The sequence below is a fragment of the Phlebotomus papatasi genome, chromosome 1, assembly GCF_024763615.1.
Source record: "Phlebotomus papatasi isolate M1 chromosome 1, Ppap_2.1, whole genome shotgun sequence".
In the NCBI taxonomy this organism is placed as follows: domain Eukaryota; kingdom Metazoa; phylum Arthropoda; class Insecta; order Diptera; family Psychodidae; genus Phlebotomus; species Phlebotomus papatasi.
The window spans coordinates 97,792,407-97,818,060 of record NC_077222.1 but is presented as its reverse complement, the minus strand read 5'-3'; the positions used below and the strand labels follow the sequence as shown (position 1 = coordinate 97,818,060).

The following is a 25,654-nucleotide window of genomic DNA, read 5'->3' as shown; positions in this document are numbered from 1 at the left end:
ATTCTAAGCTATTTTGTTACACAAAAAAATCCTCAAAGGTCTTGTCAGCATTAATCGAATACAAACAACTCTGGCATTTGCGCGAATTATCCAGAAAAAAAAACTTATTAAGGCTAATAAAGAATACGCGAATGGCAAGGCAAAAAACACTTGGTTCTTATAATGTGACTCATTGAGGCAAAATAATTGTACAATATCATCTTGATTCTCTGAACGAAAACATCATTAGAAAAAAATAAATAAAGCATAATTGGATTTGCTATATTTCACGGTCAATGACTTGCGCATAGTGAAATACCTTTGGACTTTCTTTGCTGCCGGCAATGCAACCATTCAATTTATTTGCGTAGACTTGTTAAACTCAACAAATACACCAATTATAGAATTCAAGTGAAATTGCAACAGACAGAAGATCCACAATGTTAGGAGAATGAATAATGGTTTTTTGTAAATTAGAAAAAAAACAAGCCAAAACATATGTATCTCAATTGATGTGCAAAAAATGAGTGATTAGAAAGAAAATTTGTATTACTTACAGAGCCCATTCCAGTGGATGATTTTTAATAGCCTGATAGAGATACTTCAAAATATCCTTAGGGAAGTTTTCTCCATCATTCAACTCGGACAAATTATCAATGAATTCCGAGCAGGTCATCTTCCTTCCAATATTCTGACCGTGTAAGTCTGTATTAAGTAACATTATAGCACAAGTAAGCGTATGAACGGCATCTGCAAAAATAAATCCAACTCTAAGCAATATCCTGACGGAAAAACAAAGTCTGACTAACAAACTACCTTGAGAATTAAAAGTTCCGGGATTGCAGTCTAAATATCTTTTAGAGAAATGCACCAATACACGTTCTCTTTCCTGTGTTTCGCCCGATAGTGAGAATTGCTGAAGAAATTGCCTTAGAGCCTCATCTAAGCTCAATCGCTCAAAATTGAAGTACTTCAAGTATTCATCAGCAACAGCTCGTGTAAAGTCATTGCTGCAAAAATGGTATTTTCAATAAATTCTACACCTAACAAAAATGAAATCCTAATCAAAAACAAAAAATAGAAATTCTCGTACTTTTTACTTAAATGTCTAGAAACATCACTTTTCTTAAAACCATCCAGTGCATAGAGGCGTTTGGCTAAGCGAACTGCAGATGGCATATCAACAGCCTTCGGTGAATAATGATACGAGTGCAGAGAATCAACGTCGCTCCCATCGTCAGATACTGGCGGTGAGGACTCTTTAGCATCTTGCTGCCCAGAAGATTCTGCAAATTTTAAACGTTGGGCTATTGGACTGCAGCTAAACTTCTAACTTTATGGGTAAATCATTCTCTTACAATTTTTTTTAGTACATGACTGTACTAAAGTGCTTCTGCATTATCGACTTTTTTGTGTTGGTTCCTGGCACGACTATTTGGTGGTTTCAGTGTAAAAAGAATACTGGGAAAAACAGTCGTGATAGGAACCAACACAAAAAAATAGATAACGCAGAAGCACTTTAGCACAGTCATGTACTAAAAAAAGTATTATGGATGAAATTTCTCCTCTCCAATTTTCTTTCGAATAGGACCGTTATAGTGCCATTCCTATGAAAAATAACTTTTTTAGTACATGGCTGTTCTAAAGTGCTTCTGCGTTATCGACTTTTCTTTGTGTTGGTTCCTGGATGACTGTTTGGGGTTCCAGGACCAGAAGAGGACTGGGGAAAACAGTCGTGACAGGAATCAACATGAAAAAAGTTGATAACGCAGTAGCGCTTTAGAACAGTCATGTACTAAAAAAATGTTTGGGACGAAGATTTCCTCTTTCCATTTTTCATTGGAATGGGACTATTATAGTGCCTTTCCTATGAAAAATGAAAATGTTTTTTTTTAGAACATGGCTGTTCTAAAGTGCTTCTGCGTTATCGACTTTCCTTTGTGATGGTTTCCATCACGACTGTTTGGTAGTTTGGAACATAACGAGAACTGGAGAAAACAGTTGAGATAGGAACACCAACACAAGAAAAGTCGATATATGCACAAACACATAAAAACGGCAATGTACTAAAAAAAAATGTTCAGGACAAAGATTTAGTTTTTTGATTTTTCTTTGGAATAGGACACCATAATGGTGTTATTTTAAATAAAAATGAACATGTTTTTGTGTTGATTCCTGGCACGACAGTTTGGTGGCTTCAGATGAAGCACATGACTGAGGAAAACAGTTGCGACAGGAACACCAACCCAAAGAAAAGTCGATAACGCAGAAGCACTTTAGAACAGTGATGTACTAAAAATATGTGCAGAATAAAGACTTTCCTTTTCAATTTTTCATTCGAATAGGATAATTATTCTTATTTCCTGGAATCCTTAAACGCACCCTATAAGGCTACAATCCTAATGCTGGTTACAAAATAATTTTGAGATAGTTTTTGCTTACTGTAATTCACAAAAAAACAATAAACTCAATTTTTTATTTATTAAAAAGTATCTTGCGCAAAGATGAGCTTGTCATATAAAAGAAATTTCCATATTGTGACCTTTTTTTAAAAATTTAAAATCTTGGTTTTCTTTGAGAATATAAGTCGGATTTCCAAAATTCTAGGGCTATTGAAATTTCGGGATCCCGACACTAAAAGTTTATGGTGATACCCCGGGATTTTAGAGAACTTAGAAGTTCAGTATTCTTGGATTTTCAAGGTACTGGAATATTTGGAATTCCGGGATATTACGAGTTCCAGAATTTACAAAATCAAGGTTTTCCGGGAGCCCAGGATTTTCAGTCTAGAAACATGAGGAATCTTGAGATTTACAGGGGTCAAAGTTTTCCGAATTTCTCAATATTCAATATTTAAAAAAAAAATGTCAGGGAGCACTGGGGTATTCGGAATCTTGGGATATTAGGAGTTCTGGAACTAACAGAGTCCAGAATTTTCGGAGTCTCAGGATATTCAGGATCCTGGGATATTCGGGGACCTAGAATTTTTGCAGTCTAGAAATATTCGGTATACCAGGATTCTTTGGGTTATTGATTTTGAAGATCGAGGAATATTCAGAATCATGGAATCGTTGGGATCTTTCGAAATTCGAGCATGTTAGGCAGTCCTGAATTTACAGGACCGAATATCTTCGGTGTCTTGGGATATTTGGGATTTCGGAATATTCTGAAACCTAGAATTTTCTCAGTCTAGAAATATTCGAGATATCAAAATTTACGGGATTCCATGATTTTATGTGTTCTAAGGCTCACGGGATTCCAGAATATTTTAAGTTTCTTGATTTTCAAGATCGAGGAATAATCGGAATCACATAACTGACAGGATCCTTCAGAATTCGAGGATATTAAGTTACAGAACCGGGAATTTTAGGTGTCTTGGGATATTGGGGATCCCTGAATATTTGAAGACCCAGAATTTTCGCAGTCTAGAAATATTGGAGATTTCAAAATTTACGGGATTACAGGATTTTGGGTGTTCTAAGTCTCACGGGAACCCAGGATCTATTAGGTTACTTGATTTTTAAGATCCAGGGATATTCGGAATCATGGAATTTTTGGGATCCTGGTATATTTAGATTCCTGGGATATTACAAAAGTTCTGAATTTAATAGGGTCCAAGATTTTAGGAGTCTCATGATATTCGGGATCCCAGGATATTTGTAGACCCAGGATTTTCAGTCTTGAAACATTCGGAATTCCAGGACTTTGGGGTCCACGGGATAACCTTGCAATCGAAATTTTAAATTCTAAAAAAAAATCTTACCTATTTGCAACGTTGGAGGATCTTCAGTGAGCGTTGCGAGTTCATCTTCTGAATTCTTCAGTTCTGAGTATCCGTGCTGCATAAACTGATTATTCTGCTGCCGAAGATGGATGGTGATCTTGTTATCCTTATCCTGTATCCGATGAACTGTATCCGAGACGAGGATAGTGGAGTCTGAATCACTCGGATCACTGATGGCCATTGCTGCCATATCCTTGGAACTCAGCAGATTGTCCTCATCCTGATAATCAGGACTGGAAATGTTGGAAACAGCTTCGGAGACACTGTGATCCCCATTTGGTGGTCCCATCAGATTCTGTTGTTGATCTGTTCTAGCACATGCCACATTCTTCTCACCCTTTGAACTAGAGTTCGAAGACATGACAGAGCTGGAAATTTCAACAATACAAACAAAAAAAAAAAACAATTACAGGGTGGTATCGAATGAATCGTGAAACAATTCATAAATTGGGAAGAATACGTGACACTTATCTTCCTAAATCAATTCATAAAAACTCCGGAAGAATTCTACGATAAGATAGTAAAATGATGGGGCTGAAGCAAATGATGCAATTCCAATTAACAGCAAAGCATTTTTTAATCTTTTGTGTAAACATGATTCAAAAAAACCGACAAGAATTGAAATTTGGGAAAGAAATAATTATCAGACTTTTTCATTACAATATTGTTCTCATTTCACATGAATTATGACAAAATTATCTTGCAACATGGTTCTCATAAATTCTTATGTAAATTCTCTGTCTATTTATTCCAGTTACTCATTGGGTTAGAAACAAAAACTATCACTTTTTTATTGATCATTCAATGGTTAATTAGTAATAAGAATAAGTATTTTATTGATATTTGTGATTTTTTATTGGATTTTTTGTATTGTTTAAAATATTTTTAACTGCTCAAACTCCAAGAGAGAGCAGTTTCCACAATCCGAATTTATTTCTCTCACCGTCCTGGCTGCCAAACGATAAGAGATATTGAGTTCCGGTCTTCGCTGACCCCCCTCCTCCCCCCTCCACAAGTCAACATTCTTTATTGAACTAACTTACCCAAATTACCCCTCACCCCTTTATTTTCTCCAAAAACATGTTTTTTGACTTATCTCAAAATTAGCCCTGGCGATTTCGTTCATTTTTGGAAATGCTTTGAAACATTTCGTCCTTTGACACTTTTCTCCAGAAAAATCGCCCTCTTGAATTATTCAAGGACCTAATTTTCAACTGATTCGGTTAAATTTGGACTTTTTTTTGAAAGGTCTTAAAATTCTGAGTCCGACTGCATCGGTCACAATCGGTGAACATGTCGACGTTGACACGACACCTATCGCCAGAAAAATCGCCATCTTGAATTATTCAAGGTTAAAGGACCTACAGTAGACTCTGGCTCAATCGGCTCTTTTTCAATCGGGCGAAGAATTTTGTTGTCAACTTTTACGTTCGATTTTGAAGCGAACTTGTTCAAAATCGCTATTAATTTTGAAACAAATTAATCCAATTGGAGACAAACAGTGTAAGTGAAACCGCGACGAAACACTTCCAAAACCTTGCTGAGTGGAATTTGTTGAGGAAATTAATATAATGCGACAATATTTAGGAAACATCAGAGAAAAATATTTCTAATTCAGATTTCATGCAAAATTTCTTTTACGTAACCTCATATTTAAAAAAAAATACTGTTCCGGTATTTTTTAAAATACCGTCGTTGCGGGTGACTTTCCACTCTGCTGTTCGTGAGACTTTTATTAATTCTAACACTTATTGATGGTATTCGCTGATCCGGTCTACCATGTCAAAGTATATAGGGATATGTCATGTACCAAGAAATGTGCAAGGATCCTCAACAGGATTCTTGTAGTTTCAGTAGTAGTCAATGAAATGCAAATATAGGTATTTTGTCAAAAAACGGCTCCGTGAAAAAGTTATATGAAGGTGCAATTCCAAAATCGATTTCAGAGTAGTAAATTGCCCAAATCTATATTCTAAATTTATCTGGCTAGAATAATCCACTTCGATTTTGTTCATTATTTTTATTAAAATATTTTTTTTTTTACTATTATCTTCCTAAGAGCGCATGATTTATGTTATAAAATTGCATATAATGGTCTTTCTAAAGATTTATTATAGAAGTATTTGGTTAAAAATTATCCAATTTTTTGGGAATGTAAGATAAAATGACCGAGATCTATAAGATGGTATGGTCGCCATCTTGATTTGACGTTTCTGCCCGCTGTTTTGAATAACTGTCAAAACAAAATTTTCATCCCATTGAGCTGAAATTTTAGTATGTTTTAGCTGATGTCAAGGCCTTTTTTTGTCAAGCCTGATGTCAAGGCCAAGAACATACATAAAATATGACATAAATCAAGCGATTGTCTGGGTTCCAAGTTTAAAATTTTGACACTTTCATGAAAACAGAACTATGGAGAGCTTCTTTTATCGAAACCATCACAAAAAAGACAGCGGTATCGTTAGGCGATGAGATCTAACGAACAAACAAAAAGAAAAAAAATGTTTTGTTTATAACAGCATATTATTTTAATATATGAAAAACTGTTTTTGCAAAGATGAAAAAATAAAATAAATAAATAAATGCATTTTTTTGTTTTTCTTAGGGTAAATAAATTTGTAAAATTAAAGCCTCAACCAATTTTAATGGTTACTTAGGCATTTCGTTTAGGTTTTAAAATTCAGGATTAGAAAATAAAGATCGCACAAATATGACTATTTCAAAATTTCAAACTTTGAGCCTCTGTATTTAGGTAGAGGCTTGATGTAGACTAAAACATAGATACATTCTGCAAAGGTCTTGACATCAGCTGCAACATACTAAAATTTCAGCCCAATAGGACAAGTTTTACGTTTTGACAGTTACTCAAAATGGCAGACAGAAACGTTAAATCAAGATGGCGAGATCTCGTGCATCTTACCCTTAGAACTGAAGATCTTCATTGTCGTTTATTATCATAAATTGTTGACTTTTTAGTTTTATTAAGAAGTGCAAAGTCACCCCCGCAATTTACCCTAAGTACAAGCCTTTTTTCTTGATTTTTTTAACATAGTAAAATTTTATAAAATGAATGCTAGTGGCACAAAATCCATTCATTAACAACTGAATACAAATAATTTTACCCATTCACTCCCTTCCTTTCACTTTAACTATCCAATTTAGAGGGTAAAGTTGAAGAACAGCGAAAAAAAGTGCAGTCACCCGCAACATTGCAATTTAGAGAGTGCATTTATCAAGCGAATAAGCTCATATTGGGCACGTTGGAAAGGTCTTGGAATTCCTGAGAAGCCTGAACCGGTTCCAATCGGTTATAACCCGGTAATAAACCGATTCATAACTGATAAATAATTTTTATTAGAAAATAAATTGTATTACTCCTACATTGAGAGACATCCGAAAAAGTTAAAATAACATTCCGGAAATGTTAATTTTACCCTGCATTATATATCCGAAATAGGTGTAAATATTACCCTTTCTAGGTGTATTATGGGTTAAAGTTACCATTTTTCAAGTTATTTTTACCCTCAAAAGGTGTAAAATTAACATTAAAAAATGTTGATATATTTATACAACCGAAAAGTGTTAAAGTTATGACGAAAAAAAAGTTAATCGTAGCCTCTTTTTTTCTCAGTGTAACGGCGTTATCACACTTGCACATTAAAATTTTAATGTGATTCACATTAATTTTCGCTTGTGAGCGTTCAAATATGTTATTTGTGTCTTTGAGTCACTTAGTATTTGGAGTTTTTCTATTTATTGATAAAGAAGTGGACTTGGCCTGCAAAAATAAGTTTAAATTTACCTAAAGCATAAATATTTTTCACATTAAAAAATTAAAGAGAAAATCGCATTAATTTTTCACATTAATGCTATAAATCAATTTATATCAAATTTTGCAGGCCAAGTCTACCTTTTTATCAACAAATAGATCAAATTTTGAATATAAAATGATTCAAACACGCAAATCACACATTTGGACTCTCACCAGCGACAATAAATGTGAATCATATTAAAATTTTAATGTGCAAGTGTGATGACACAGTAAGGCTCCTAAGCTATTTTGGGCGATCTTTTGACTGATTCAATCGGTAAAATAAATCGTTTCAGAACCGGTTAATGGACAAAAAGAATGTTTTCTCCCAGGTGTTTTTTTTTAATTGGGTGATCAGATCCTTTGTCATTCTTATAAGGGTTGAAGGGTTAAAAGGGTTTAAGTAATAAAAATAGAATGTAATGTAGGATCGCTTTGTAAATTGGGTAAATTTCACAAAATAGAATCAAAAGGAATAAATCTTACCTGGAAACTGATGTGGGCGATGCTGGGCTATTGGTATGCTGTGGAGATGAACTGATGGAACTGGAGTGTGATGTGGATGAATGTGCTGAGATTTGCTGTACAATTGGTGCATTGTACGTCCATACAATACGATCCCTATCCGAACTCTGACTATCCTCAGAGTCATGCCGCGTATCCAGGAGAGTATTGAGCGAACTATTGACATCTTCATCAATATCAATAGGAATCACTGCACTCAAACCATCTCTCTGACTCTGCTGCAGATGATCCTCCGAACGACTTGTCCTAAATCCAGCTGCATCACACTTCCGTACAACCCCATTGTGAGTGTTATTGGTACGCCTGAGTTTTGTTTCTGGTTGCCCAGCTGATTCTGGGCTCGTGGGCACCGAATTGGCTGAATCGCGCTTCTTGAGCGCTGGTAATTCTTCAAGAACTGGCGTTGACATGGAAATGGGCGAAGTAGGCACTGAGAAACATACATCGGGAGAACTCACGGCATCACTCTTCACAGTGGACGACGAGGAAGATTTTGAGGATGTTGGAAGATGGGATTTTTCATAGGAACCCTGATCCCTGACCTGTTTTCGCATCTCAACCGAACACGAAGCACTCCCACCACCAACACCACCAACAGCGCGTCCAGCACAATCAACAACACTGTCACCCTTATGCTCCTCTTCATGCCTCCACTGCCTATTGTCAATGGGAGATGATTTCTTCCCAATACCTTCCCTATTGTGTACACTGTCACTCAATGCACCATCACTGTTGCACATTGTACCACTTCCACTTCTAACACTTTTACTTTTCTGCTGCTGAACACTATTTATAGAACCACTGTGATGAGATGCCTTTGTCTCAATACTATCTACAACTATGGAATTGTTGTCCTTCTCAATCAGACCCTTGTTGGAATTGTTGGAATCACCACTAAAGTCATCTGTTGAATAGGTTGGCGATGATGGAGATGAATCGTACTTGGCTTGTGGAGCCACAGCACCATTTCGTCGGTTAATCCTCGACGGGGAATCCCGCAAACTATCCACCTTCTTGGCATGTGACGTTATCAGGCCCGAACTCTGTGGTGTCCTCGACAAATTGAGTATCAAATCCCCTGTCATCATGTAAGCCTCAAATCTGGCCTTATTATTGGCTGGCTGAACAATTTGGCTGTTATTGTTGTTATTTGTGCCATTGGAAGCTGGGATATGGGACAGATTCTTGGTTTTTATACCATGTGGCGATTGGGGTGCACTCTTTGTCGGCTGTGCCTGAGACATTGTCACCGGTGGCACTGTCTGCCCCCGGACAATCTGTGGTATTCGCGATGGACGACTTGCTGGACTATGAGCAACCCTAACACCACCCTGAGAACTACCACATGATGATTTGGGCGACAATGCACTGTCATTGAGATTAAATGGCCGAATTTCAGCATCTGAGTGCAAATTGCTAGTCTGTTCCAGATATTTTCGCACATGGGCCTTCACATTGGGATCTACACACAACCAACAAAAACAAACCCAAAGATAAAGACAATGGATCCCCCTCACAATATTCACTGCAAAATACCTTCCCCCTCCTCCCACAAAACTCACCTCTTCTCAATTCCAATGTCACAGGATCTTGGGACAATCTCAAACATTTCAGGACTAAAAATACCCCAAAGAAGAAAGTATTTTCAATTATTCTATCATATAATAATATACAATGGGAATTGTTTAATTGCAAAAAAAAATACCTTCTTTAGTGGTGTAACGATGTACATCAATACCATTCACTTTAACAATAACATCTCCAGCTTCCACCTTTAACAAAAGCAAAAAAGAATTCTAAGTGAAAAGAATCAATGAAAGACCGATACATCAACTTAGAGAGAAGTTACATGGATGGGATTCTTAATAAAAACTAACTCGATATGAATGAAAGTTTAAATTGGAATTTGACCTATTTCTTACAAATTCGATATGAATTGTATATACTTTCTTTTCAAAAAAAAAAAATAGTGTATAGTCAAGTGTGCTAATTCGGGCGCTTCGCTATCTGGATCGTTTATGACTAATCCACTTAAATTTTTTTTTATTTTTATTCCCGTAATATAGTCACTACAGACTACAGTAACATAATATAACTATTCAAGTTTGAAACTATGAGTGCTCGTTTTTCGTTTGAACCTCAATATCGAGGTTAAAAAACAATCTGAGAGAAAAGTTGTACATGGACGAAAATGTATCTGATTAAATTCTCTATCAAACCCATAAAACAGATTGTTAGGGACAGTCCTAGTTTTCGAGATATTTTTGATCAAAGTTGCTAAAAAGTTCGATTTTTCCATGTTTTTTGACATTTATGAGACTATAGCGCCCCTGGTGTCAGTTGTACGAATTTCATCTGTCCAAAGGATTATCGGGCATGTAAAGGACAACAAATTGTGCCAAAGTAAGAAATAAATCAGTTCATCAGAATCGGAGATATAGGAAACCAAGTATGAAAAAACGGCAAAAGCAGTTTTAGGCGCAAAATCCAAATGAAATCAAAATGATAAGTATTTTCGTAAATCATTTGACCCTAGCAATAGAAAAAATAGCATGAGAACCCAGGGACAAAAAAAAGTTCAAAATTGTTGCACAGTTGATTATAAAAATTCCGGTGATCACCAGTGAGAATTTCTTCACCTCAAGACTAAAAACACCTTTTTAATCTTGCCCAGAGCTTTCGGTCCGGATATGGACCTTCTTCAGTGGTCGACTAATGCCCTAGACACACTTAGGACTTAATCCGAGAGGCGACTTAGTGGAAAATGATGGATATGCACTTTAACCATTATTTCTAATATAATTACGCTAAGCCGTCTGTCGGCTGATCCTCATGTCTGTCAAGGCCCTAAGACCATGTTTTTTGTGATTTCTTGAGGATTCGTTCACTTTGTGGGAATTAAGGGTAAACATCACAGCAGGAAAAATCAGTTGGAAAGGTTTGTATGGGATAAATATTTACAATTTTCTAATAATTTTTTATTTTTATTTATTTATTTATTTTTTTTTTATTTTTCTTTCTGCAAAGACTCTTTCAGTGAAAATTATTCAGTGAAAAAAAAGAAAGAAAAATTGTTAGTAAAAGCGCCAAACACGTCACTGAAAGAGTCTTTGCAGAAAGAACAATTAAAAAAAAATTAGAAAATTGTAAATATTTATCCCATACAAACCTTCCCAACTGATTTTTCCTGCTGTGATGTTTACCCTTAATTCCCACAAAGTGAACGAATCCTCAAAAAATCACAAAAAAATAGTCTTAGTCGACCACTGAAGAAGGTCCATATCCGGACCGAAAGCTCTGGGCAAGATTAAAAAGGTGTTTTTAGTCTAGAGGTGAAGAAATTCTCGCTGGTGATCACCGGAATTTTTATAATCAACCCATCACACCAGTTCCATTATATATTACTACATTGTTGCACAGTGTTATCATTTTCAGAATAAGGAATGTATCTTCTGAAAGGCACACTGATCTGAGCACTTTGAGAAAATCAGGGTATCACAATAAGTGTGATTATAAAGAACTCACATCTAAAATGTAAGACTTCGGAAACAAGGTTAACGTTAAACCTTGATTAACCATTAAACCTATAGTCTAAAGGCCGTATAATACTGGTTTCAGACCTCATACGGGTTTCAGACTGCAGGTCTAGCCCAGTTTCCAAAGTTTTCGAAATCCAAAGTTACAAGCAATTTAATTGATCTTTAATATGCAATGTAGGTCATATTTTTCCAAAAAAAAACTTGCTTCAAAAAGAAACGAGAAAATTTAAGTAATATGGCTAAACCTTAGATCTGAAGCTCGTATAAGGCTTAGTCATATCATTTAACTTTTCTAATTTCTAATCATGCAAGATTTTTCGGAAACATTTTGAAACAGAATTGTACATAAAGGGCAGAATCACATTGACAGTAAAATGCTCACCGTCACCGTCAAAGCTCTCACCGTATTTCGTTGATTTACGCATTTTCATTGCAATTCTTACGCAAATTCTCAATTACAGTGTTACCTTATCTCATACTCGGTGGCAATAGGTGAAAATACTATAAGAAAACTGAAGAAATAAAACGAAAATGCGATAAACGGTGAGCAAAAAAACTGTACGAAAAACTGTAGTAAAAAAATCCTACAGTTTCTTTTTTGCTCACCGTTTATCGCAGTTTCGTTTTATTTATTCAATTTTCTTATACTATTTTCACCTAGTGCCACCGAGTATGAGATAAGGTAAGATGGTAATTGAGAATTTGCTTAAGAATTGCAATGTAAATGCGTAAATCAACCAAATACGGTGAGGGCTTTGACGGTGACGGTGAGCATTTTACTGTCAATGTGATTCTGCCCTAAGAACAAATGAGCCATTAGGATTAGATTATGAAAAACCACTGAAATTGCTTTCTGTTTAAGAATTAGAGACCTTCAAGAACTAGAGTAAACCTACAATCTGAGACTTTTGTAATATGAGAGCGCAAGTTTAGTTGAAGGAGTAAAAATAATAATAACAATGCATTAATAATAAAATAAACCGACTAAAATAATTAAGACTGGATACTAAAACAAGTTCCGGTATTTCACAATTTCGCTGAAAACCAATATTCACTATTATTGAACTGCACTTTTTTAACTATAAAGATAGATAAGTAGATTAATGGTGCTATTCCAATGCAAAAGGAAAAGGGGAAATCTTTCTCCTGCACAGTCTTTTTAGTACTTTATTGTTCTCAAGGGCTTCTGCATTATCGACTTTACTTGTGTTTTCCTGTCTCGACTCGTTTCTCCATTTCACGCTGTGTTCTAAAATTACTAAACAATCGTGACAGGAACTAACACAAAGAAAAGTCGATAAAGCAGAAGTACTTGAAAATAGTATAATGCCAAAAAAATCATTTTTTATTGGACTAGCACCATTGTTTATCAACAACGACTCTTCGTAATATAAGGCAATATATAGGCAATATAAAAAGTCGAATGCCCAATGCACAAAAATTTTATTTTATAAAACATGTCTATAAAAAAACAAAAGTTATTGTACGTTGGGCAAAATTGAAAAAGCTCCCTCTCAGATGGTACATGACAATCGTGTGATACACATAAATTAAATAAACAAATTCATGTCGTTTTCTAGTGAAAAAAATAAAAAGAGAAAAATCTACTCATGTGAATTGTGCTCAGGCTGTACCGAAATTGAAATAAAAAATAATACTTCAATATTTATACGCAAATATGCAAAAAAATGTGTTCCATCAATTGGTTGGTCGAACGAAGTTGTTATGTCACCGAAATCTGTTTTTGGTATCGTCTATAATCAAATTTTATCAATGGGAACCAAAATTATGTTATTTTTTAACCCATTTGAACCATGTCCTAGAAATGCTAGAAACCCTGGAGATAAGAATGATCATATTTTGGAATTATCTCCTTAGAGATTAATAGATTATTGTGAAAATAAAAAAAAACTATATAAAAAGGTTGTTAGACGTTATCAAACACACGTCTCAACGGTCACTGAATTTAAATTCTTTACATATTTATTATAAACTTCTTTTATTTAAATTGTGTAACTGTCAAAGAAAATAATTAATCATCTAATAATAAAATCAGGAAAAAGAATGAAGGAAAATATTATCAAAATCGACGCAATGTCACACTTTCCGCATACGAAAAAAAATTTTGTTTTACAAACTTTTTTTTTGATATTCTATTGAAAATAAATTGAAATCTTTATCTAGCCTCTTTGTACAGAAATAAATTATCCAAAATCGTCTAATTTATGATTAATAAATTAATGATACATGTTAATACGTCGAATTTCTTAAGAGAAGCCTAAGAAGAAATAGCTCTAAACGCTATAAAGTTTGTGAATTTTAAGGTCCTTTGATGATAACTTCGTAATATTCTGACATTAGATTTACAGATCTGTAACCCTTTCGGGGATAGCCTCCATGTTTGAGACGCGAGTAGTTTTAGACGTGATGGATTACTCTTTGATTATTTAATTAAATGTGACAAAAACACGAATCGAGTTATTTTATTAAAGTCTATACCAGTGAGTATACTAAACGCTATAGAAAATTTAAAGGTAATTTTCTGAGTTTTGGAAATAATGCCTTAAAGTCAACACATAAAAAAAAGTGTCTAAACATGCCGGCTCTCCTCAACTGTCCTTCTTCAGAGAGCTGCACTTAGTACCTACATCTTTAGCATTTATCATTTTCGTGATCTGAGGGATTTAATACGTGTTCTCCTCGAGTCTGATGTTATCAATTTTATTGTCAATTTCAATAGGTGAGATATAAAAACGCCATCAAAAATCATAAGTCTATCGGAACAAAAAAAAAGAATCCTAATCTATTAATCGACTTAATGAATTGGCACTGTAAAACGGTTTTAATTGAAGATTCTGCATTTTTCTACAATTCGCACAGACAAACCATAAAAGTCTGCGTCACGCCTCTACAATTTCGATATCATGAGCAAAAAAAAAACATAAAACTCGAACCATCGAGTGACAAAAACATCCAACGTTAGATTAACATCTAGTTCATGTATCGAAGCAGAGAAATGTGATTTTCATTCCATTTCTTGTGTTTATGTGCACTGAAAACACTCTCAAAACTTGACCATCAATTTAACTTGGCAAATATTTAATGATGATTTTAGTGAAGAGGATGATTTTCAACAAGCGAAAACGATTCTTCTTTTTCATATTGTGTATAGCTTGTACTCAATAAACCCATTCACATTTATATTCCGGAAAAACTTTTTAAGCATTGGAAATTGAAAGGATTTAAAAGTTTGCAGAGTTTGAGGCCAAAATCGATACTGAATGTTTTTTAGTTTACATTTTGAGATACATTGCAATATCTCAAACAGACATAGAGAGGTTTTTGGCTTGAATATATAGCCAATAAATATACATCCCAGATTTATACCATTTTATAAGGTGAATTACTGGCTCTATTTAATCTTTTCCCAATTTATTAAATGCGGTTAAGAGAAATGATCCTGTACTATAAACTAAAAAGTTCAAATTCATGTAAAATTCATGTTAAAACTTTTGAATATTGTATAAAGTTGAAAAGTGTAGTAACACTGAACACTAATTTTATTGTTAAAAATTTTGTAATGTTATCAATATAATTTAGAAATAAATCGTTGTTGAAAAAAAAAAACTAAAAATCCATATTTTTAAAATTAATCGTCATTGTTATGAAGATTATATAAAAAAATATCCTGGAAATTATTCAAAAACCGTTAGATAATGTCCCGAATTAGGTCAAGGTAAAAATCTACAAGCTCAAGATTATAATAATTATTATAACGTACGCCTTTCAACAGCTAATTATAAAAATATTTCTATTTCATCTCCTCACAATCAATGAAATTCAATATAAAAAATAAGCCACGCCCCTATCAATTAATGAAAATAAAAATTAAAAATGGCATACAATATTTTCCAAAATATTCCCTTCCCCAAAACTAAATCAGACGTGGCAGTTTTTCGTAAACAATTCCTTTTTGGCCCCTCCCACAATTAAAATTATGGGAAGAATTGTCGTATATACCAGAAGTAATAAAAAATTTAAAAATAAATTATGTTGCTTGCAGTTCTTGAAAGAGGCGTGGCCAAAAAATACATTCTAACAAAAAAGGTAAAACATGCAATATTTAATATTAAAAAAAAAGTTTTTGGCAAAAGTAGCATTTTCAAAAATCCAGATCCAAAAATAAATCTAAAAATTGCTAAATCTTCGGTTTGAATTATTCGATTTTCATGATTGATAACGCAAATCAGAGGTTTCACAAAATGATATAATTCTTCTAAATAACCCCTTATTGTATAGTCCTGTTTGTTATATTATGTAACATGGGCATCAATCAATAAATTATTATTTTTATTATTATAACTCAAGTTTATACGTAAACTCTTTTGGTTTTGATAAGTTTAATAATGTTCTAACTGAGGTCAAGATCTTTAAGCTATTCGCGACATAGGTATGATACATGTTCCCAAATTAGACAATTTTATATAAATTTTTATTTTGAAAAGAATTTCTTACTTTAGACTTTTAATAACAGAAGAAATAGTTCATTTTAGGTAGAAATACTCTTCGTTACCATTTTCTTGCTTTGCGAAATATCATGCAAGGTTTGTAGTCGGGAGAAGCTTGGCATTGCGTCGATTTTGATAATATTTTCCTTCATTCTTTTTCCTGATTTGAATTTTGTGTAAAAGGTGTACTGGAGTCATTATGGCTCCGGCAAACATTTTTGACCAGGGTATGAATTCTGAGATGCATGAGTTTTTCACGTGAGAAACTCACGGCTTTTAGATCGTTTTCTGAAAGCATTTCGTGAAGCTTTCACAAAAAGTGTTACGTGAAACACTTACAGCATCTAAGAATTCACATGAAAGTTTTTAAGAAAACTTGACAAAATGTTTACTAAAGATGATCTCAAAGCCGTGAATTTCTCACGCGAAAAACTCATCATCTCAGAATTCATACCCAGGGTATGAATTCTGAGATTCGTAAGTTACTCATAAGAGAAATTCACGACTCTGAGATCATCTTTAGTAAGCGTTTTGTGAAGCTTTCGTAAAAACTATACCGTGCTTTCTTAGGTGCTAAAAGAGTTTTACAGTACTGTCTCTCTATATGCACACTCTCTATATGCACAGCTTTTGTGTCGGTTGCATTCAAAATCAATTTGTTTACATTTTGACAAAGTAATAAAGTCAATTATTTTCTTGGTAACTAATTTTTCTTGTTTTTAATTTTCTTAATTTTATTTTTTCTGTCTCATATTATATTTAAAATAACACGGGAAATTCTAGAACAATAAAAAAATGATAATTTATTAAAAGAAAGAAAAAAACCGTTGGGAATTTCAAAAAAAAGTTGTGCATACAGTAGACCCTCACTCAATCGGCACTTTCTCAATCGGGCGACAAATTTTGTTGACAATTTTCACGTTTAATTATGAAGCTAATTCGCTCAAATTCGCTATAGTTCTTCCTATTTTATCGTGATGCTTTATAATTGAGCGCTTTTTGTGGAATTTACAAAGGCTTTGACGCTCAATTCTATCGCTAAACCGGATGACATTTTGCCCCATATTCCCGATTGAGAGAGAGTCTACTGTATTCAGAGAGAGAACTGTCAAAAAAAGTACCCAAACTGTGCATATAGCGAGACAGCACTGTACATGAAAACTTAACGAAACTCTTACAAAAGACGGTTTAAAAGCCATGAGTTTCTCACGTGAAAAACTCACACATCTCAGAATTGATATCCAGGAAAATTTCATCAAGTCGAAATTCGAATCCTTTTCTTTCTCAAAAGATTTGTGTAAGTCTATTTCATACTTTCTCATTCTTCTTCTTCTTCTTCTGTTAAGCATCACTACAAATGCAATTTAGCTCAATCGAACTGTTTTAGAACAGGAAAATTTCATAAAGTCAAAATTCAAATCTCGTTTCTTTTTAATCCTTTAAGGACGATTGGAACACCGGTGTCCCATAAAGAAAATAATTTTTCCTGACGACCTAAAGTTATTTTTTTATGTCTGTACATAAATGTAAAGTAGAAGGTTGAAGGAATCTAGAATATTTTTTGGAATATACAAAACAATATAAGTTTTTATTGTTGACAATAAAAACTGCAATACTCATACGTAATATTTTTCATTAAAGCGAAAAATATTATTCATTTGTGTTGTCAGAAAAATTATTTAAATTTTTGGGTTATTTTTGTCCCTATCGTTCAATCGTTCATAGAAGCACAAAATACACCGAATCAGACTCTGTTGGACTTTCCAAGGTTAGATGTAAGATTTATCATTGATTATGTTTCTCAGTTTAATTTTTATTGTTGATTTTCAGTCCGTAAAAAATGTCACGTCGTTAACGGGTTAAAAGCTTTATAGATGTCTATCCTATATCCTACTCTTTCGCACTCTTCTTCTTCTTTTAAACATCACATCAAATTAAATTTATTTCAGCCCCATTTTGAAACCGAAAGAGTCGGATAGACTTATGCAAATCTTCTGAGAGAGAAGGAGACGCGAATTTTGATTTCATGAAATCATACCAAACTAAAAGGTGTGCCGAAGGCATAAAGAATGAGATACACAGCTCTCTCCGATAACCGGCTGACGGGGAGACAAAATGACATTTGGGTTTTTTGAATCTGGTCAACGGTTTTTCTATTTTGCGCTGTGGGAATTTATTTTCTGTCGAAAAACAACAGAATATTTTTTGTGATATGCTTATGTTTCATTTTGTATCACAATTAAGTATCAAAGGCTTTTATAAAGTGAAAATAACACTTTAATTCATGCTGGACAAGCTGCATTTAGTAAAAAAAAGTTTGAATTCATCAACAGTCAGTGTTTGGCAGCTGTCAGTCGGATTTCGAAGTGCCGGATATCGGAGAGAGCTCTGTAGACATGTGCAAAACGTGTGAGAATGAAAGGGATGCGAATTTTGATTTCATGAAATTTTCCTGATCTAAAAGTTGCACCGGAGCCATAATAAATGGTGTTTGTAATGAATTTATGAGAAAAATTTAAATTCAGTGACCTTTAATTCTGTGTCTCAACGGTCATGATCGATTAGTTGTTTTTTTGAACGAATTTTAAAATATAAACATTCTATCTGCAGTATTTTTAGTACAATATTCGAATACGGGGTGCCTCCAGTATACCTTTTAGACCAGAAAAATTTCATAAAATATAAATTTCCACTGCTTTTTCGGGGAATCTAGAAAACCGATATATTTTTCATGCACCTCACAAGAAACCGAGGGGACCTATTTCAGGGAACCTAGGGAATCCATAAATGTTTTTGGAAACTAAAGGAATACACGGTAAAAAATTTCGGCACGTATTTGTTCCAAATATTAGCTCGTCCATGGACACCATAATTTTTGGCATAATCTTGTTCATTTTATGAGATTCAAAAAGATACCCAACATTAGTAACGAATTTGTTCCAAATTGTAGCTCGTCCACGGACACCATAATTTTTGGAACAAATTTGTACCTTCTAGGAGGAACAAAAAGATACCCAATATTAGTAACGAATTTGTTCCAATAAATAGCTCGTCTAGTATAAAAGCATATCCCTCCTCTCACACTCAGTCACCCGTCACCGAAGTAAAGAGGACGCCAAATCTGGCAATTTTCGTGCTAATTTACCACGAAAATTTGTCATATGACATTGTCATACTGTTACAGAATTCCCCTTTAGGAACCAGGAACTCCAGCCACTCAAACTATCTCTAGATTCGCAATTCGCATTGTAACTTTTAACAGACAAATTTTATTTTTAGGTTTTGAGATAATTAGGCATTCTATTAGAAAAAAAACCAATTAAACCGCTTAACTGAAACACCCTGTAAATTGAGGTCAAATACGAAATCCCAACGGAAAAACATTCTATCTCTGAAGGAGTGTATTTCCCAGAATCAATCTATTTTATCATTTATAAATAGAACAACACAAACAATATCCTTTTGGCCCTTTTTTTGGCATCTGCTGCGCGTATCAAATGTCCTTTCTGATTATCACGATCCTAGGTATAATATTCTTTCCAATAGGCTATCAAATTGGAAATTTCTAATGAGACTTGCCGTTTGCCCTTCATCCTCCCAACCTTGAACCACCACGCACAGCCCCCAATTTTATTGGGAGCACCTTTGCGTGAAAATCTCGCGAAATCGTGAGAATAGAAATTGATGGAGCTGAGAGAGCTTTTATCGCATTCTCCGGCGATAAAACTTGTTCTTCATGGGTGAAAATTGAGAAAATACTGCCCATCGGGGCCATTGCGTTTTCTCTTTCTCGCCGTCCGCCTGGCAGTGTGCGAAAGTGAGACTGCAGTGGGCAAAATAGATTTCTTCTTGCCACCTTCCAATAGGTAAAAGCCCCCGCACAGCTCCGTGCACTTAATTTTCGCATATTTCCGGAAATTTTTTTAGTTTTTTCCCAACCCAAATTTTCTCACGGCCATCTCGAGACCACCGTGGGTAGAAAGTGAAGCGTGTAAGAGGGAATTTTGGACGTTAGAAGAGGGCGTAGTCCCCAAAAATTTCTCTTTCAAATTTTTTTTTGTTTTGGGGCTCGCGGAAGCAAACTTTTGCATGGGGGCGCCACGGGGGGAGGTGTTTGCAGAAAGGGAAGAGAAATTGGGTTGATTTGTTCTGTGGAGCAGAAGAAAAGGCAATGCGCAGCATAAATCACGCTACATCTTATTTTTAGTGACTTCCTTCCTGCAATTTGCCTCCACCCCCATCCGGCCCCAACTTGCCGCCATGGCATCCACATTCCGGGTCACTGGTGTCACCAGAATGGAAAGCATTTGGCCACTATGCAATTTTGCCCATTTGATCCCCAGCCAAATGTATACAAAACATACAAACGGGTTGTTGAAGGTAAAGTGCGAGTACAAAAAAAAAACAACAAAAACTCTCCATGTCGCCCCGAACAACTTTTTTTCACACGCCTCTTTTTCCACTTACCTCACCGCTTTCCGCGGCAGGTGAATTTTCAACGATGTCATAGATAACGTGTGGGAGACCAGCAGCACTTCCGAGGAGCGAAAAACCAAGGCTATTATCACTTTTCTTTAGAATTATTTCAAAATTCTCCATTTCTCTGCCTTAAACCGACTGTCATTTGGCGCTGTTTGCTACGGTGGTCGGACACAGAACTACACGGTGGTTTTCAATGGAAAATTTCATTGTGAAACTTCGGTTTGATTTGAATTTTCAGCATTTGAATGGTTTGAAATGCCATCAAAGCCCGGCCGGCTATTCATACACACTTCACAGATCGTACTGAGTATATATACAGTGTATTTATGTGAGGAAAGTACTAATATCCACACTTATGCTCTAGTCTAGACACACTTACGACTTAAGCCGAGAGATGACTTAGTGGAAAAATATGGAAATGTAGTTTAATGATTATTTCGAATAGATAATGCTATGTAATGCTCAGAAATTAAATGCAGGATTTTCAGGCATTTCAATCCCGAGAGTAGGGTAAGTGTGCCAAATTTCGGCATAGTTGCATGCAAGCGTCAAAGTCTCAAGTTTGAAATGTGATATTTTAAATACAAATTGATTTTTTTTTATTCTTTCTTTTGTAAGAGTGTTGGTTGGAACCTTGTAAAGAGTTTACCGTCTTTATTTACTCTAAAATCATTCTTAATACATTTTAATATGAATAAAAATATAGACATAGCTTTGGTGTCCTATTTCGGCCACCTTCATTCTCATAGTTCCTTGCCCTTTGGGAATTATCTAATATCTTTTTCACGTCATCTCGTTTGTCGAAGCTACATTTTTTGTTATTCTTTTGCATTGTATAATTTCTAGAGTACGTAAAATCTAAAAGTTCATGGAAATTTGAGGAACAAAAAAGGTGGCCGAAATTGCAAGCTGGCCGGAATTAGGCACACTTACCCTATCGTGAAGGAAAGTAGAACGTCTTTCAAATCTATGAGAGAAATATGCGATAGGACATTCTCTAATATTTGTGACTGGAGAAGATGGATGATTTAGTTCTTTGCACAAGCCTTCTTTCTTCTTCAGAAACATCTTTTTTAAACTTTAAGAACTAAACCGTCGATTCTTTTAAACTGAAATAAATTTTAAAGCTTATCATAATGGACAATTCACCTATAGATCTCAAAGATATTCTATCCCTACACCCCGATACTCTACTAGACTATACTAGAGATTAAAAGTCTCGCAAATCACGCAATAGTGAACATCAAATCGCATTATTCCAGAGTTCGCTTTTATTCGCTTTGTTTGCACTCCTGTGAGACACGAAAATTTTTACCAAATATCCATCCGTTATAATATGTGCCTAGCCACATTGTATTTTAAGAAAAGTTCAGAAAATCACTATTTATAGAAAATAAAAAAAATTATAGTTTTAACTTAGTATAAATAACCGAAAAATACTACACAGTAAAAAAAATGTGTGAGAAATAAAGTTGTGTACGGGAAGAGTTGTGTAATGTCACCAGCATTTTGGTTGTAAATTGTAAAATTACTATCATATTTGTAGTACGATACTAACATAATGCTAGTAAAATTATGTTTGTGTAATGAAATTTGTGTATGGGAAAATTTGTGTGAGAAATGTCAAAATTTCATTGTTTACTATTGCAATTTTTCTAAGATTTTAGTCATTTTTCGCAATTTTAACTGTCTAATTGTCTTCTAGAATCATTCATTGGATTCTTAAAATATGCCTCAGTCGTAAAAAATGAGGAATATTTATGTAATAATAGAAAACAGAGGAAGCATCACGTAAATTAGAAAAATTGACGATGCAATTCTTGACCATTTGCTTAAGAGAAGTAATCAAGTTCGTGGCGCGGCCGGTAAACGCGAGACCATCAACGTAAATGTTATGAGTTCAAGTCTCAGACCCTCTCTCTCTTCATTTTTTTTCTTTTTTGTTCCTTTTTTCTCTTTTTTTCTTAGTTTAATAAAGAGACTTTTCACAGATAATACACATAAACCGAACAAAATTACTCTACAATCAAAATTACGGTCAGGAAGCCATTTTATAAAATTGACAATACACAACATTGCCAATACACAAATCCCACAACCATAATGTTCGTGCAAAAATTACCAACCATAGTGGTTGTAATTTTTTTACTGTGTAGGTACAAACTCAGTACCAATACACGAAAAATACTTAGTATAAATAATAGAAAAATACACGGAAAATTTATTTAAAATTAACGAGGAAAATTCGGTGGCGGCGGAGGGCTTTGACCCCTAGGACCCTCTGGCAACGGGGCGTCTGATCGCTTGCTTGGTGCTTTGCCTCTCCCAATCCCATATGCTTTTAGGGTGTCTTTTGCCTCATAATTTATAAATAATACTTCCTTATGAATTTAATGAAATCCCTTTTTCTATGCTTTCTTTACGTAAATGATATTCTGTTTTCCCTCGTTGTTTCCCTATTAATATGTTTATCATAATTCCTTTTCCATTTTAGTTAAATCGTCTTTTATATTATATATTTTTTCCTATTCTATAGTTTCTTTTTGACTCGTCGGCAGCGACACGAACTCCTTCACGGAGTCCAGCTGCTGATCTCCTCTCCATTTTTTTTCGACACGATGACTGTCAATGTTTGCTGTATTTTTTTTTTACAATTTGTTAATGCTGCTATGTAAACTTTAATTTGTTTTACTGTTATAGTTATTTTGTTATGTCACTTATTGTAATATTATCAGCGGCTTATACGACTAGTGTGGTTTTCTGCCGTCTTACCCGGTGAAGTTGGTTTTAAAGTCGGCGGCAGACGCAAAAAATGGAGATTGGCAATAAATTATTATTATTATTATAAATCAAGTAAATACAAAGTAAATGTACTCAGTATAAATGTCGACTCACGCACACTAATGATGAGTATTTGGGGCATCTTTCATACAAAATCTACTATATTTTATATGGGCATACTAGTTTCGTACTAATATACTCAGTATATACTGACTTTGTACATAGTAGATAGCCGGCCGGGAGGTGTCCACATTGAAAGGTTTCTCAGTCACGGTTGAAATTTTGTAAAAAAAATCGTGATTGTAAAAATTCAGCGTGGTTCAGAGTCGAAAAATGGCAGGTCTTTTGTCAAGTTTGGTTAGGGAAACACTCCCGAATTATCTTTCAAATTTGCCCGTGCCTGATACTTTTGGAGGATGGTTCCGGCTTGGATGTGAGTATCAATGTGTAGGGAAATTATTCCTTGGATTCCCTCAGCTGTGGGATGTAAATAGGTCACGTGGGAGGTCGCTTTTTTTGTGCCTTTCACTCAAGCAACATTTGACCTTAAAATATTGCAAAATCTCCTAAATTGCACTGTCCGGGGGGATTTTAACCATCCAGACTGATGGAACAATCCCCTGAGAGTCAAATGAATCACTGGGTTACGTAACAGCTGACGCGGGGAACGCTCTATCTCGGGCAATCTCGCACAATAACATCTCGTCCGGGGGATTAAGAGATAGCGCCGGATTTTGAGGGCAGACTTTCTGGTTTCTCTACTTGCAGTTAAAGATTGGCTGTCTCTGGTGCCTCCTACGGCCGTCCTGGCCGGCTTAGGGTACATGTCATACTTAGCATTTTGTCCCCATGGACGTCCAGTACCAAGTCGCCAGAGCAATCAAAAGATCCGGAAGAATGAGGCAAAAGTCGTGGATACGATTGATATTGAAGACATTGCCGAAAAGGCAGCCTTCTGTCGGTGCTGGAAGTCCAATAATGTAAGCAGAAAAAACCGTAGCTAATACTGCTTCGTCATGGATATTTTTGGCTTGTTTTTCCATGCATAACTCTCCCCAAAAAATGAATATTAATTTTCTGTGCTACTTTCCAGTGGCCTTACTGTGACGGTTCCCACGGGGGACACAACAAGGAAACAGGTGATAATCTAGGTCCAGTGGTTGTTCGGAAGAAAGGCAACTAATTCGAGAGAGATTTCCCGGCTCTCCTTCGACGAATTTAAAAAAATTTCTGGCCCCAATCGGGATGTAGTCGAATAATTGGAGTTTACCACAAAATACCGCCAGCCCTTTTTAGTTAAGTATTCTACGCAATTTATATTACAAAAACTTTACCGGATATCATTTGGCCAGGACGTCTCTGGTCCTCGCTGTACAGCAATTTTTGGGATAAACTTCGGTTGATATTATATTTGCAATAAAATTCTTGCTTAACATTTTTTGTAGTATTGAGAATGATTTTTTGGTGAGAAATAAAGGTGAGAAATGTTGAACTTGTTCATGGTTTGTTGAAAATCCTTTAATTAATTTTAAAATTTGAAAAAAAAAAACAAAAAAGACAAGGTTCCACCGAGAGTTGAACTCGGATCGCTGGATTCAGAGTCCAGAGTGCTAACCATTACACCATGGAACCGCGATGTATGGCTGATCAACTTTGTACATAAGCTTAGTTGATGGATATTTCAATCAATATCCTCAATACAAGCCTTATAAAAGATTCCATCAGGGATTTACAATATCTCCTATTTACCAAAATTAGTAAATATAAATTTTTGAATGATTTACTCCCAAAAATTGATTTTCATCAACTACTTTAGAGTAATCCCTAATAATAGTTAGATGGCGCTACTTGTGCACTCAACATCCTCAACATATATTCACATTCAAAACAATTTAGAAAAAAATCAAGTATGAAATTTTATCCTAAAATATCCTTACACCTAAAAACACTTCTTGTCTCTTAATATAAGAGAGTATTATATTTTCACAAAATTAGCATTTTTAAAGCTAAATTGAACACATTCATAATCCATTAGATGAATAAAGAATAATTTAGAAATTTTCTTATCAATTGGGATAGTCACTAACTTTCACCTGTTTATAATTAACCAAAGAGTAATAAATTAAAGTGAGTTGGTATATTCGTCTTTATACTTAACAAACGAGCCACCACCGGTTCCATGGTGTAATGGTTAGCACTCTGGACTTTGAATCCAGCGATCCGAGTTCAAATCTCGGTGGAACCT

At 34.8% G+C, this 25,654-nt stretch overlaps 2 protein-coding genes and 2 non-coding genes across 7 annotated transcripts in view; 2 read left to right on the top strand and 2 right to left on the bottom strand.

The window, feature by feature from the left end:
- LOC129809950 (PH and SEC7 domain-containing protein) overlaps positions 1-20,809 on the bottom strand; it is a 37,364-nt gene extending 16,555 nt beyond the window's left edge. For all 4 annotated transcript variants that reach the window (XM_055860122.1, XM_055860123.1, XM_055860120.1 and 1 more), the window contains exons 1-8: positions 20,614-20,809; positions 9,805-9,871; positions 9,662-9,715; positions 8,061-9,561; positions 3,743-4,131; positions 1,073-1,265; positions 796-989; positions 537-729 (exon numbers count right to left, since the gene is read on the bottom strand). In XM_055860122.1, the coding sequence (XP_055716097.1) occupies positions 537-729; positions 796-989; positions 1,073-1,265; positions 3,743-4,131; positions 8,061-9,561; positions 9,662-9,715; positions 9,805-9,871; positions 20,614-20,745 (2,723 nt within the window). In that variant the 5' untranslated portion in view covers positions 20,746-20,809. The remainder of the gene's footprint in view (positions 1-536; positions 730-795; positions 990-1,072; positions 1,266-3,742; positions 4,132-8,060; positions 9,562-9,661; positions 9,716-9,804; positions 9,872-20,613) is intronic.
- A 2,877-nt stretch (positions 20,810-23,686) lies between these two features.
- Positions 23,687-24,844, top strand: LOC129809969 (CDGSH iron-sulfur domain-containing protein 2 homolog). Its single transcript, XM_055860149.1, has 3 exons — positions 23,687-23,842; positions 24,178-24,389; positions 24,503-24,844. The coding sequence occupies exons 1-3, from the start codon at positions 23,743-23,745 to the stop codon at positions 24,590-24,592; spliced, it is 402 nt and encodes a 133-aa protein (XP_055716124.1). The 5' UTR covers positions 23,687-23,742; the 3' UTR covers positions 24,593-24,844.
- Positions 24,845-24,969: 125 nt separating this feature from the next.
- Positions 24,970-25,041, bottom strand: Trnaq-cug (transfer RNA glutamine (anticodon CUG)). Its single transcript has one exon. It is a non-coding gene; the product is annotated as a tRNA-Gln (tRNA).
- Positions 25,042-25,582: 541 nt separating this feature from the next.
- Trnaq-uug (transfer RNA glutamine (anticodon UUG)) lies at positions 25,583-25,654 on the top strand. Its single transcript has one exon. It is a non-coding gene; the product is annotated as a tRNA-Gln (tRNA).